The sequence below is a fragment of the Prionailurus bengalensis genome, chromosome B4 (assembly GCF_016509475.1).
Source record: "Prionailurus bengalensis isolate Pbe53 chromosome B4, Fcat_Pben_1.1_paternal_pri, whole genome shotgun sequence".
Taxonomy (NCBI): Eukaryota; Metazoa; Chordata; class Mammalia; order Carnivora; family Felidae; genus Prionailurus; species Prionailurus bengalensis.
Window position 1 is genome coordinate 5,888,015 of NC_057358.1, and position 15,195 is coordinate 5,903,209.

At 41.1% G+C, this 15,195-nt stretch overlaps 1 protein-coding gene across 1 annotated transcript in view; it reads right to left on the reverse strand.

Moving 5' to 3' along the window:
- PRKCQ (protein kinase C theta) overlaps positions 1-15,195 on the reverse strand; it is a 185,563-nt gene that overhangs the window by 114,225 nt on the left and 56,143 nt on the right. The window contains exons 3-7 of the mRNA XM_043564510.1: positions 13,066-13,265; positions 9,618-9,678; positions 3,532-3,694; positions 2,353-2,384; positions 2,171-2,256 (exon numbers count right to left, since the gene is read on the reverse strand). Coding sequence (XP_043420445.1) covers positions 2,171-2,256; positions 2,353-2,384; positions 3,532-3,694; positions 9,618-9,678; positions 13,066-13,265 — 542 coding nt within the window. The remainder of the gene's footprint in view (positions 1-2,170; positions 2,257-2,352; positions 2,385-3,531; positions 3,695-9,617; positions 9,679-13,065; positions 13,266-15,195) is intronic.

Consider the following 15,195-nt stretch of genomic DNA (forward strand, 5'->3'; position numbering starts at 1 on the left):
GCCCTTCAAACTCAGATGGACTTTTCACTGTCCTTGGCACTCCTACTGTCCTTCTCTAACCACCTTGCTTTCCCATCCCAAGAAAGTTCTCTCACAGATCCTTTCTCCTCAAAGCCACTTGCTGCTTTCTCTTCTTCCTTCCCCCAATCTCCAGACTACACTGAAGTAGTAAGCTGTCTAAGGGAAGCTCTCTCACCTTCCTGCCCCCAAATCTACAACCCACTGTCATCTGCAACCATCTTCTCCTCCCTTTCTGCTACAATTGATGAACCATCGGTCTGTCCATCACAGACTCATCTCCACATGTGCTTTGGACATCTTCCCCTCTTGCCAAGGGTGGACTTCTTCCCTCCTGACTGCTCTGGTTTTCCCTCTCTCTAGCTTCATCCATCTCTCTTCTCTCTCCAGCTATGGGAGTACTGCCATCCTTTGGGTCACACCTCTTTTCACCTACTGTTCTACTTCAATGAGCTTCAGGTTAGTCTTCTTGATAGTATGAGCACATAAATTGTGTCCATGTCGTCAACTTCCAGGAACCTTCAGTGCTGGTCGATGAAGCGAACACTCTACAATTCTTTGAAATGTCTTGGATCAAGGGCCCCAGATATCTCCATGTGGTCCTTATTTTAGTGGCAATGACCACAATTGACCCCTTTGCTTTATGGTTTCTGTAACCTCATTTACTGTTAATATATGGAGAGCCTTTTCTGAACTCTTATTCTCAGTCATTATCCCAAGCTCCTTGTCTTCTACCTAATGCAGTTTTAGATTCCTTTGGGGAATTTATATATTCGGTCTATGGGCTCATATAAATTCCAAGTGCATATAAAATTGTCCACTGATACCTCTACTTGGATGTCTACAGGCATCTCAGGTTGGACTTATTAAAAAATGAAATAGTAATTTCTCCTCTAGTCTTACATTGTTATGGTTCTGCCTCTACCCCACTGCTCAAGACAAAAACCTGGGCATCATCTTTATTTCCCTCTCTTATTTTTCACATCCAATCCACTGGCAAATCCAGTCATTTCTAACATGGCAATCACCTGAAAATCTGCTCACTTTGCTCCAACGTAACATCAACCATCCGCCTTAGGGGAACTTCTGTAGTCACCTCTGGTTTTTTATGTTCACACTTCAACCCACCATTTCCCTACAGCAGTCACGAAGTGGGCTTCCCACTATAGGTCAAATAAAATCCAACCACTTCACTGGGGTCTAAAAACCTCCATCCAATCTAGGTCCTGCCAAGTTCCCCAAATTCGTGTTCTATTTGTTCCCTTGCCCTTGCTGTTTCAGCCTCATGGTCTCATTTCAGGTCCTAGAGACATGCGGACTCTTTCCCCCTTGGGGCGTTTTCTGTCTGGAGGCTCTCAGCTTAAATGCTCCCTCCCCTGGGAGATTCCCTGACCTTTGGTTTAAGTAGGTCACTCAGTTATTTTCCACCATCACACCCTGTTGGCTATTTTCTTAGCACTTAATATAAATGGAAACAATACATTGTTGTTAATTACGTAGTTCCCTAATTTTATGGTAAGGTCCATAAAGGCAGGACCGGATCTGTTTTGGCTCTGCTGTGCATTGTCTATAGTAGAGTATTTTTCATGTATTGGATACACACTAAATACCTGTTGAATGAAGAAGGAAATATAGGAAAAGGAAGTGTGCCTGACTTTCCAGGTCTGCTTCCCTTTCCTAGGGGGTAACTTGTTTCCACGCCATATGCCTCAAAGTTCGTTATGAAAGAAACACTTGCCTCTCCACATAAGAATTATATTTCTGTTACATCTCATATAAACTGTGTAAATGCTTACAAGTATTTTATAATTGTTTTCCTCTATTCTTTAACTGTCCCTTCTAGCTCTAGATGCCACAAGAGTCGTTCTCATATAATTGCCCCAAACTGTGTTTTCTGGCCACTTTCTATCATGCTTTTCTGGAAAAGGTAGAGTTATCGATATTCTTATTAGTCTTTTCTTATTCATCCTCTAGTTTTGAATCTCAGTAACAATCATTATTGAAGAGGAAAGGGTTTTAGGGAGATTGACGTTCATTGATATGCATAAGGATTCAAGCTCAGGCAGTGCTAAAAATTAGTGGGTTGTAAAATTTAATGTCAAGATAAAGAGTTCTCATATTTCAGACAAAAAAGAGGAACTTAAACACATACCATGGTTTCTCTGCTATTGATAGCTGATCCTGTGCACTTAGCTATAACTTTATCGATACACTTCTTGTGGATTGCCGCATTACACTCTGGAAAGAAATGATTGTCGCTTAAGATTTTCAGAAGTGAAGGAACAATTAAATACAAAGAATGACAGTAATACAACAGAAACCCTTCTTACTTACGTCGACACTGGTAGCCTTGTTTGTTCAGACCCCTGCAATAAAGCAGATGTTTGATTTATTTGGATGTTCGAGTCAACAGCACCACAGACATTAAAAGGTAAGCAAGATCTCATAGCTTCCTACTATCAGAGCATTTACTGATCAGCAGCCCTGGTCTATCACTGGCCAAGAGTGTTAATATATTTGTTTGTTTGTTTTTTAAGCTGCTTTGTTAAAAGTCTGATAGTTAAATAAACGAGGAGCTTTTGTTTTCCCCCTCACTTGCGAATTTTCCAAACCAACACGTAGAGATGAAAATGACTGACTGAAAACGCATCACAGGCACCTAGCAGCAAATTTCTATGTCCTACACATAAAAAGTCATTGTCTCTCTAAGCTCAGTACGGATGGGTAAAGACACCTGTACGATGTTTTATTTTTTTCTGAGTGTCTGATAATATTTGCAATTACTAAATTCTTAAGCTTAAGACCCATTCCCGTGTAACACTATTAGAAAGGAAGGTGATTCTAGTCATTCAATGAAAACAGCTGGTGGAAATACACCAAAACACTATTTGACCTTTGGGTACCCTAGCTAGGCTGAGGTTGTGCGTTGATGAATGCTCAAAGAAAAGAACACCTCCACCAAGAGGTGAGGAGGCTAAAACCTGAGACAAGAGTCATTTCAGGTCTCTGCTGTCCCATCGCCTTTGCTATGTGCCTACTGAGGCTTGAACTGATCTCTGTCTAAAGACTGCTAAGACACCCGAGAGCCCTGTACACATCTAAACCTATTAGCTCCAATGAAGAAGTGTTTCCTTTTGCACACATTTAGACCAGCACAGTTGGGCTATCAAGGTGGTAGAACTTTCGACTGTAAAACTGTGCCAGCAGTAAAGAAGTCTCCCTCTTCTGCCCTTCCCTCTTATCCCCAGTAGCCCCCATTTAATCAGAAGCTAAAGTTCTTGGAAATTATTCCTGCTAGAGCTGGCTTCCTTGCTCTCTAGGGGTCACATTATGAAAATACTGTATAGAATCACACTTTCAGCTTCATCCATCCAGGTGAGGCCGGTGAAAAGGCTCATGTAGTATTTATGCCAGCACATCCCACTGAGGTAGAGCATGCCAGCCCTGGCAGGTTAAGAGGATGGGACAAAATGCGTAACGGGGAGCTTGGAGTAAAATGCCAAGTTACCATACCAGACAAACTCATGGCAGACAGAGCAAAATGTGGGTTGGGGGAAAAAGGTGGCGGTAAACTCGTGGCACTTGACGTGGTGTACTTTGGCCTGTTTGATGGCTCCTCGGCGGTGATGCAAAGCAAAGAAGCCTTCAGACTCGAATTCACTCATATCCTTTGTGTCTGCAGGAACAGGAAGGACAGAGAACGAAGTGAAGTTCTGCGATATGGCTGTCACAACTGGGTGGGGAGGATGGGGAGATGGGGAAGGGGTAGAGACGGACAAGGAATCAGGCAAGCATCGACACCAGTAAAATTCCAAGTACTTATTAAGGTCGGTATAGCACTAAGCTTCTTTCTTCAGTTATATGATACAGAATTATCACAGGGTGTATTACTATAGGGTTGAAACAATGAGGTTGCATCACTGGCTCAATCCCTCACTCCTCTCTGACCGAGCTGAGCTATCCTCTTTCCATTTTTAAAACCAGAGGTCAGAACTTTCAAGGTATTTATCAACCTCTCCTATTCGCTGTCAATGATGAGTCAGCCAGAAAAAGCAGGAAGTGGCAAATACTTTTCTGCCTGTAATTCTAGAGAATACTGTGGTTACTGACAGCAACTTAGAAATAGCACTTTTTTTTTAATCTCCCAGAATGCTTTACATCTGGTTGTTTATGGGCAGGGTCCAATAGACTGAGAGGAGGTAGCTAGACTTGTGTGTGAGGGCAAAACCACTTTCGAAAGTTGTTTATGCTCTGGTTCCTGACGTCTATAGTAATCAGGTGCACCAGCTACAGACTATGCTGGTCAGTGTAGAAAAAGCCAGAAATTAATAGATCACTGCAATCATTTGTTAATGTCTAGGTAATCCTGGATGTAACCTAGTCATTTATATCAAATCATCACATTAATTTCTTCAATTCACCCTGGGTTCTGGCTATTGGTGAAGGTACTATGGAAGTCACTGTCTATAGTGCCCTATGCCCTGATGACATCTTCCCAAAAGGCTAGAATACTAGTGATTTCCTGGCTGAAGCCCAGACCCAAAGAAAACACACAATAGCAAGGCAGTCATGGCTCAACAGTGTGATGAAAACCCCAGCATGCAAGAAAGAATAAAATAGTAAATAAGAAAGAAGGATTAAAAAAGATAATCATCATTACTGAAATAAGGATAATGAATTTAATGATTATAAGTTCTAAAATTATAATTTTAGGGGTGCCTGGGTGGCTCAGTCAGTTAAGCATAGGACTTCAGCTCAGGTCACGATCTCACAGCTTGTGAGTTCAAACCCCACGTCAGGCTCTGTGCAGAGCCTGGAGTCTGCTTTGGATTCTGTGTCTCCCTCTCTCTCTTGCCCTCTCTCTTTCAAAAAATGAGTAAACATTTAAAAAAATTAAAAAAAATTTAAAATTATAATTTTAAATACCTTGGAAGATTCTTAGATTATTTATTCTATTTCTTGTGTTTATACAAGCATAAAACATGGAAGTTTAGCAAGAGTAAGAGGCTCATATTTCACAAATAGAAAGAATTGACAATATTTAAACCAGATTACTTCCATTCTGGCTAAGTAGTGTCAGGGTCTGACAACACGTTTGATACAAATGTCCCTGACATGATACCTTATTTTCCACATCCCTAATAGTGGCCAGGCAGAAACCTATTGGTAGATAATGAGCAGGGGGCATATAGATGGAGACCTCTCCCCTAGGAATCCACCCAAGTCCTAGGCTACATTTTATGACTAAAGTCTTCTCTACGGTGGTCCACAGGTCTGTTTTATGGCAACTCCAAATTCCCAGATAAAGAGCATTCCCCATAACTCTCTAAAAAGTTCCACAGATGAGACATAATACTTTGCCTAATACTTTAAGGTTAGGTCATGTAAGTTTTTTTATTTGGAACTGAGCTATAAATAATTGGGTTTGGCGAATGAGGGGTTGAATTCAGGGTCACTGAGGCAACTGCCATTTTCCACAAGTTCTGATATAAGCAGATCTATTTACAACTTGTGACTGGTGGAGTAGGTGGTTTGTCAGTAAGATTTGACTCATTTCTATTTTGGTCCAGATGAAATGCAATAAAGTATAAAATTACTTTTGAATTCAGGCAATAGAAGTGAGTTATTCTGGGAACCCTACTGTATTACTGTAAAAAATTATATGCACACACACACACACACACACAGTCTGAGCGTCAAACTAGAATACTGTAAAATTTTTTTAAAAGTCAGAAAGTACTAGAAATAAGTTGACTCCCTTGGTCCTTTCTCTGATTTTCTTTATCCTCTAACCATTTTGGTCATTACAAGAGAGCAACTGTGTAAAAGCTCAGAATTTCTTGAATTCTTCTGGCATTTATGGGTTTTTTTTCTGAAGTAAGTTTTCCTCTGTTTAAGTTTATTTATTTTTGAGAGTGAGAGAGAACATGAGCAGGGGAGGGGCAGAGAGAGGAGAGAGAGAATCCCAAGCAGGCTCCACGCTGCTAGTGCAGAGCCTGACACAGGGCTTGATCCCATGGACCATGAGATCATGACCTGAGCCGAGATCATGACCTGAGCCAAAGTCAAGAGCGAGATGGTAACTGACAGAGCCCCAGTGAATGAGGATTTTAAAAGAGAATGGAGTGATTTGTGTGTGGAGAGCAATGAGCAACTTGTTTCCCTGTAGAGTAGAAAACTATTGATGCTTCCATTAAAGAGGGTGTGGGAGGCATGACATTATCTTTTTATTTAAAAAAAAATTTTTTTAATGTTTATTCATTTTTGAAAGACAGAGAGAGACGGAGCACAAGCAGGAGTGGGGCAGAGAGAGAGGGGGACACAGAATCTGAAGCAGGCTCCAGGCTCTGAGCTGTCAGCACAGAGCCCGACGTGGGGCTTGAACTCATAAGCCGTGGATGAAGTTGGATGCTCAACCGAATGAGCCATCCAGGTGCCCCGACATGACATTATCTTAAACTTTATCCAAGACTGAATTCTGTGTCCTCCCCCAATTGCTTTCTCTTCCCATATCCCCCACTCCTACCACTCCTATTATCATTTTCCTACTCTAGTTATTTTAATAAATATGGTCAATGTTTTCCCCTTCATTCAACTCTCATTTTTAAAGAAGCATAAAGCACTTCAACCATGCACTTATCATGGGCATACCCTTTCATCTAAACTGCCATGAAATCTTACTTTCTTTTGGGCTCTTTATTTCATTCCTATAACGATGCCCCTAGACCAGATTCTCATCACCTCTCCACTGAAAAAATGAAATTGTGTAGGCTCTCTCCCTATCCAGTCTATCTCCTTTCACAGATCTGTCCCACATTCTGACACAAGCAATTTCCCCCAAATACTTTCAACACAACATGGCCTGCTTGCTATGGGACCGTGACTCCTTGTTGGTGACTTTCCTAGGTCTGCACACTCCTCTTGCCTGATTCAAGTCCTCCAAGATCTACCTTGGATTCTTCATTCTCAGTTTTTAGCAAGGGCCTCTGATCTGTCCAGACTGGTCTTCCCACAGTTCTGCAATGCATTAATATTTGTGCTTAAACCTGCATGTTTGCCTTCTAGAAAACAATCCCTCTTCTTTGCAAATTCAACTCTGCCTATCTTTCAATGTCCACTCCTATGGAATTTTCTGGAATGAAGGCAACCCATACTGACCTCTTGCTTATTCAGTATTTATGTGGCCTAGGACTAAATTCTTCTCTAATTGTTCACTCTCTACCACCTCTTTGATCTAGGCTTAAGCTCTTGAGTATGAGAACTCGTGTCTTGGTTTTTTGAATCCTTCTGAAAACTATTTTTTTTATATCTAGTAATAAACATTCTTACAATGGAATGAAATTGTATACTTCTGGTCATCAATAAGGAATTTCCTAGTTGGGTTATTCCTTAATAGTGTTTGCTAAAAATCGAGCTTTGGGATATATAAAAATTTAGAAATGGAGTCTCAGTGTGGGTCTAGGTATAAAAAATTTTAAATATGACAAAATTTTACTCTTAAAAAAAAAACCCTTCCTGGACTTGAGTAATCACAATCTGTGAAATATCATTGTTTTCACCTTATCTGAATATTCTCTCTCATTCTTTTTTTAAACCTTTAAAAAAAATTTTTAATGTTTATTTATTTTTGAGAGAGAAAGAGAGAGACAGAACATGAGCAGGGGAGGGGCAGAGAGAGAGGGAGACACAGAATCCGAAGCAGGCTGCAGGCTCTAGGCTCTGAGCTGTTAACACAGAGCCCGATGCGGGGCTCGAACTCACAAACTGTGAGATCATGACCTGAGCTGAAGTCAGATGTTTAACCGACCGAGCCAGCCAGGTGCCCCATATTCTCTCTCATTCTAACAGAAAATTGAAGTTCTATAGCCATAGGATGAGTGACCATGAACTGTTTCTCAAAGCAGCAGTCTTTAAATCATTTACCCAAAATACTTGGCATTCTCATAGAAGACTTCTTTCAGTTTACATTAGATCATGTTTTGAACTAATGGGAAGAACACACTTCCTCTACCTGAGGGAACTGAACACCATTGGAATTATCATTTGGGCCAGCACTTTCACTTTTTAGGCAGGCCTGGTTATTCAGCTTCCTACAACCACTCTGTATCATTTGGCCAACTCAGAGTCCAATGCCAAGTATTATGTTTCTAGAGCCTCTACAAGATAAAAGAAGAAAAGTTCAGATTGTATTGCTGCCTCTTTAGGAATCCACTTCTTTACCAAAAAAAAAAAAAAAAAGGATTATGGAAAATTTTGAATCCATACCAAAGTTGAGCAAATACCGTAATCAATTTCCCAGCACTGATCATCCGGCTTCAATAATTACAAGTCCATGATCACCACTCTTTTTCAATATACCCTATCTACTATCCATACCTGCATACCAACGGGTTGTTTTGAAGCAAATTCCTGGTATGATATTATCTATAAGTATTTTGGTATGTATGTTAAAGATGAGTACCTGTTTTAAGAAATAAAACCATAATACCATCTTCGCACCTAAAAAATGTATAACAATGTCTCAATATCACCAAATGTCTGGTGAGGGTTCAAGTGTCCCCGATTATCTCATCATATATATTTTTTAATGTATTTGCTTGAATCTGGAGCCAGAGACATTGTATATGTTAAGCCCAGACCCAGAAAGCACCATAAATCTACACTAAAACTTGCTTCTTGGTAGTAAAACTAATGCAGGAAAAAATAAAATCAATTTGTAATCCATAAGTACACAGATCCACCCTGAGGTTTAGGGTTTTATGAGTAGCAGCATTTGATTTATTTACACAGACCTTTGGTGACAGTACAAATGCAACGGAAGGAAGAGACAGGCTGTCACAGGCACCAAGAATGAGGGCTCGGAAATGTAAACTCTCTGATTCACGTCTGTGTGTCACGTGGGAATGAAACTCTTTAGCTTTCCTTCCTGTTTCTAAAAGGATTTGAGGTGATGAACTTGAAGCATTATTATTTTGCTACTAGCATTATGGAAAATACTTACTAGTGTCCCATTTATTTTGTATTTTACTGAGATTGTGATTGCCTAGTTTATCTATCTATTGATCCATCTATCTATAAATGTTTATTTACTTATTTTGAAGGGAGAGCCAGAGAGAGGGGGAGAGAGAGAATCCAAAGCAGGATTCTCTTGAGCCCCAATGCCAGGCTCAATCCCACGAACCGTGAGATCATGACCTGATCAAAAATCAAGAGTCAGATGCTTAACTGAGCTAGCCAGGTATCCCTGATTTATTAATTTATACACAATGTATATACACATAGTGACACATAAACAGAGCCTTTTATATTTACGTTACATTCCCAAACTGAAATAAAGACAGACTGTAAAAGCACTGAGCACTGAGTTCACACCTTTTGGAAACTAACGCTATATGTGTTTTACAATTCTATGTGTATCTGGCCCAGATAGTACATTTTCAACTAATATTTGAGCACCGCTGAAAACTTTTAAGAAAACTCACTGTGTTTCCTTTTCTCCCAATTCTCTTCTGTATTATTGCAAAAGTCAAATAAATTGCACGCGAGGAAAAGGCCCATGCCCTCCGCACCCCCAAAGGAGAAGACAAAATATCACTTGCCACTCATTTCCAGAAAGTATCTTGCATTCATTAGCATTCGGCCCTCAGGTTTTAGCTCTAACTGATGGAGAGAGAGAGAAAAAAAAAGAAATATCAGTCCGAATGTGAAATAATCAGGAATTTAATGACATAGTAACTGGCGAGTGTAGTGATGGCCAGAGATTTCCAATGTAGAGCCCGAGCAACGCCTTCTTCTTTCGTTTTACTCATATAGGTCATCATCAGAGTAGCACAGCCTCCGTGGATACAGCCTTTCTCTCATTAAAACACCCCAGAAACTCATTAATTTTGCTTGGAGATCCAAATTTCCAATAGGAAGCAACACAGTTCTCAGTTTCTATTTGATTTTCTTGCCCCGTGCTGCTTCCTATCTGTACACTTGCCGTAGGGCAGATTCAGATCGCCACCATGACAAAAGAATCAGAGACACCAGGGCCAGCTAATTGGGGGAGCAGTAGGTCTTTTGGAAGGAAAGATGGATCCTGCCTTGAGGGTGCCTACTCAGTGTCCCTAGGTTAACCAGGGCATTAAGTGGAAACAGTGTTTTCCTTTCGGTAGGAGCGACTGTTTCCTTGGGAAAGTGCTGGATAATCTACCAAGGGAAACTTCAACTAGATGAGTCTAAGAATGGATAAAAATGCATATTTTAATATCGTCATGTAGAAGAGACCAGAACAGAGTGACATTAAAGGGATGATGCAGGATATCATGTGATGTGACGTGGGGGAAAATGACAAATCCAAGAAAACTTGAGTACTATTGCTCACATCTGAAGCCACTGCACTAGGTCGTTAGTATACGGAAAAGACTCAGAAGGTGAGCTGAAGGTCAATATTGGTCATTGCATCCACGGGTTAACCAGAATCACTGAGAAATAGTAAGAAATGTGTGGCTGAACCCAGGACTGAATTGAACCGTGGTTAAATAATTTACTGGCTGTGTGACCTCATGCGTGTCACTGAGCCTTTCAAGATCTCTGCAAAGCTGACATAATAATGAGAGTTACGTCACAGCATCATAACTATTTGAATTTTATGAGAACATAAGCATTTACTGCTTGGTCAACTATAAATCTTCACGCAAGCTTAAAACAGATCAGTGAGAACAGAAGTGCTTTTAACATCAAGTATATACACCTTGTCCTCCGGTTTGTGGTATAAATAATAAAGACGTTGGCAAAAAGGCACCAGGAAGAGCAAGAAATAAGGGGCTCGTTCCCAAGTGAAGTGGGGACAGTTGGTCCCAGGTGACCACCAAGTTGTGGGAATTAGTGATGACAGAGGAAGTTGAACCAGTTGGCTGCTGGAAAACCAGTAGCCATAGGAAGTCCTGTTTGCATCATGCCTTTGAGAGCGAACCACACAAACAGGTGAAACCTTGGGAAAGCGGACGGTAAGTCTGAGTGCGGTGCGGAGAAACTGGATGGAGTCTGGGGAGGTGAAGGGGCAACTTTCAGACAATAGATATTTTTTAAGTAGAGACATTTTTAAGGAAGTGGATTTCAACAGAGCAAGGGGAAAATCTAAGCCCAAAGCACCCTGTTGGCCCTTAAACACTATAAGTGAAAGCAAACTGAGAAATGACCTTGAAACAAAGAGCTGGACAATGTAAAAAGGTTGCTAGATAAATGAGGATCTGAGGGCCACCAAGTGCTTGTGTCTAAATAACCTTAGAATGCAAAAGAAGTGAAAAGTCTGACAAGAATAAAACCAGGAACAGCCAAGGCAAGAAGGCAAATGCAACTTTAAGATCTAGATATAATAGAAAAGCGACCTGCTCATCAGCGAAGTCTAAATAAATAATTTAAAAATTAGTTGTCCTTTCGTTACCTGAAAAGGAAATCAAATAGCATGCTATTTAAAAAAATTGGAGATTTGGTGACTTTAAAAAATGAGGCAGGGGGTGCCCAGGTGGCTCAGTCGGTCGAGCATCCGACTTTGGCTCAGGTCATGATCTCGCGGTCCGTGAGTTCGAGCCCCGCATCAGGCTCTGTGCTGACAGCTCGGAGCCTGGAGCCTGCTTCAGATTCTGTGCCTCCCTCTCTCTCTGCCCCAACCCACTCGCATTCTGTCTCTGTCTCTCTCAAAAATAAATAAACATTAAAAAAAATTTTTTTTAAATGAGGCAGAAGGCAGAAAATAAATGGGAATGAGCACAATATGGAGGGAGACTTGGTCGAATGAATGTCTTCTCCCAGCTGAGCTAAATACTGCCCTGCCTTAAGCTACAAACAGTCTCAGGGTCTCACATTCTCTGGTTTGTGTAAATCCTTTCATGCCAACTCAGACATCTGTGACGTCATTAGATTATTTTGCCTCTTCTTACCTGCCTCCGCAGTCCCTCAAGAGGAGGTCTGTTTCCATGATCCTTTCTCCAAGTGGACACGGAATTCCTCCAACAGATATTGCTGGACTACCTTTTCTAAACATATGTAAGCATGGGAACTTAAAAAAAAATCTTGGTATATGTCTATCTTCAAAGATTACTTTAGTGTCACCAGCAAAGATGTTTTGAATATATATTCTTCTAAAAAGTACTGATTTTTTTTGAGGTCACATGTAGAACACTGACACAAAAATCTAGTTGGTAGGTTTCTACCATTCCCATTTTGAAACCAGTGACTTCAAAACCTTCTGGGTGGAGTTCTTAAAAATCTGAGCTACAGGAAATAAGAAGCAGAAAGATAAGATTCTCTCCTTTTGCATAAATAATAAAGCATTTGAAAACATTTTCTGGGATTCAGGTAATTTAAAATCAGTATTTACCGGTGGGTTTTTTTTATTTTCATCATTTTGTAGACCCAAGAAATTTTCATTAGAATTTTTTTACGCATCCATATTTTACTCTTTTCTTTAACATTTCTAAGCATTTGCTACCCAAGCAGTTATAAGCTAAGTTTTCCAAAACTTGCGGTAACATGGATTGTTTATGATGTACTTTTTACTGCAGAGTGAGCCTTACAAGTGAATAGGGCATTTGTTTTAGGGCTAAAAAAATTGATAGGGATAGGCAAAGTATGGAGAGGGCAGACCAAATATCACATGGGTCTTTGCTGTTCCTCTCATCTATCTGTATGTTTCTCTAATCTTCGAAGGTATCAAAAGATCACACAGATATGATACCTCCATAAATAGGGAGCAGTTAGGTTCCCAAGTTAAGGGGGATCTGTGATATTTCTGAGCTTACTTTTGCACTTATAAATCAGTAAGTGTTCTTCACAGCCTAAGAGACCTTCTTCACCTTAACATAGGAATCAAGATAGAGCGTGTTGATAAGTTTTATAGTCCACAACGAATAGTCACTGTCGTTAGCAGAGAATCTGTTTTCTCAAGGCTAGTGTGTCATAAATTCAGGATGACACTGGAACTACGCTCTTGTCTTTGGTGAACGTGGTGCTGACCACTGAATGGTGTGACCTTTCAAAGAAGCCTGCAGCCTGGATACTTACCCATATCTCCGCCTTGCCGTTGTTCTTCCTGCATCGCTCAGCCAGAGAGGAGAGCTCGACAGTAGTTTCGGATATTAGGTCCACATTCTTGCCCTTCACAATGATCTGCATGACTCTTCCCTTGTTGATGTGGGCATCGAAAGTGCTGTCCCAGGGTGGGTACATAGTTGGCTTTTTCTGGATATACATCTGCCCATTCTCTGGGAACAGAAAGATATGTTCTCGTTACTCCTTTAGCCGACTCTGGGAAATAATTCCACTTGACATTGGCACCCATTCTCTCTGTTCTCTAGGATCTATAATTCCCGTTGGAAGGTCAAAAACAACACACACAACACTAGAGACAGGATGAGACAGTCCCAAGGTCTACATGCAAGGTAATGTATTGAAACTTTAAAGTCAATCTAGTAATTTAGGCAACAAAAATTGGATGTCTTGGACTAGCAGTGTTCTTTCTCTATTCAACAGTTAGTTTCTTCACTTTGAGGGTGAACACCTGAGCAAATAAAAAGACATCAGGGCCTCGGCTTGATGTATTTGGGAGGGTAGAGTGACCTAGGTCCCATTCTCTACATGTTATATACTTTTATGCCTTTGGGGGTCTTCCTTTGTTAATCTGCAAAGGGTGGACACACTAATTAATTTCACTGTCATCTGGTAAAAAAAAAAAAAACTGCTGTGTGTTTATCTGAAAGACTCTGTGGCAAAATTTAAGGTTTATGGTGAGTGCTTCTTTATTTCAACGTTTATTTATTTTTGGGACAGAGAGAGACAGAGCATGAACGGGGGAGGGGCAGAGAGAGAGGGAGACACAGAATCGGAAACAGGCTCCAGGCTCTGAGCCATCAGCCCAGAGCCCGACGCGGGGCTCGAACTCCCGGACCGCGAGATCGTGACCTGGCTGAAGTCAGACGCTTAACCGACTGCGCCACCCAGGCGCCCCGGTGAGTGCTTCTTTAAAAAGATATTTAGAAGTTTTCTATTTGACATACATGCACTATGAGGTAAAACTTTCTTTTCCATTCTTTATTTTTTTGGGGGGAAGAGAAAGAGCATGGTGGGAGGGGCGGAGAGAGAAGGAGAAAGAGAGAATCCCAGGCAGGCTCCACACTGTCAGCGTGGAGCCCGATGCAGGGCTCGAACCCACAAACCGTGAGATCGTGACCTGAGTCAAAATCAAGAGTTGGACGCCTAACCAAATTGGCCACCCAGGTGCCCCAAGATAAAACCTTCAAAACATAAGGAGCCATTATTTGCTTCTCTAACTCTCAAGAAAGGATACATTTTACATGTATCATGCACCCTAACCAAAAACTAACAGGTGACTCAGAGAGGCGGTGGTCTTAATCCATGGGGTCAGGGAAGCAGGCTATAGACCTACAGGTGAGGAAAGGCAGGCAGCCAGGAGACCTGGACGTGGTTGCTGAGAACCATGGTCAGGGTGATAAAGAGTAAATAAAACCTTCCCAGAACCACCAAGGTGACTGGGAAAGAGTTTGCTGGTGGAATTAAGTAGTGTTGGTATAGCTTTCATCCCCACTGGATTTTCTATAGTATTTATACTTTAATCATTTCAAAAGCAGCAAACTGCAGCTGTATCTGAACCTCGGTTTCTTGTGATAATAAGCACACTACGTGGCAGATTTAAATGCAGTCATGTTGGTAAAGCAAAAGGGAAAAATCCATCTAAGCACGGAAACAAAGCAGTTCTGACTCCCGATAGCCCCTTCTCTCTCACGCACAATGCCAAAGCGGGACACACGCCTAGCATTTGCTAAATGATTTGGGAAGTATATAAGCACTTGAATAAGTGGAAACTTCTAATTCTAGATAAACCTGGCTATGAAAGGGATAAACTCTGACAACGGTGAGGGTGGAAGAGGAAGGGGAAGATTTTTATGGCTTGCTTAAAAAAAATTTAACCGGAGATGGGACTTTTGAAAAATGCCAATGGCAATTCTATAACGACCGGAGTAACATTTTGCTTCCACGGACTGGAAGCCCTTCTTTCTCAGAACTCCTCAACTGCAACCATTCTCCATGCCCTGCATGGGACAGAGATACGTGCACAATGGCGCTTCTCATGGTCTCTCACTAGGTTTGTAAGCACCCAAAAAGAGGACCAGAGCT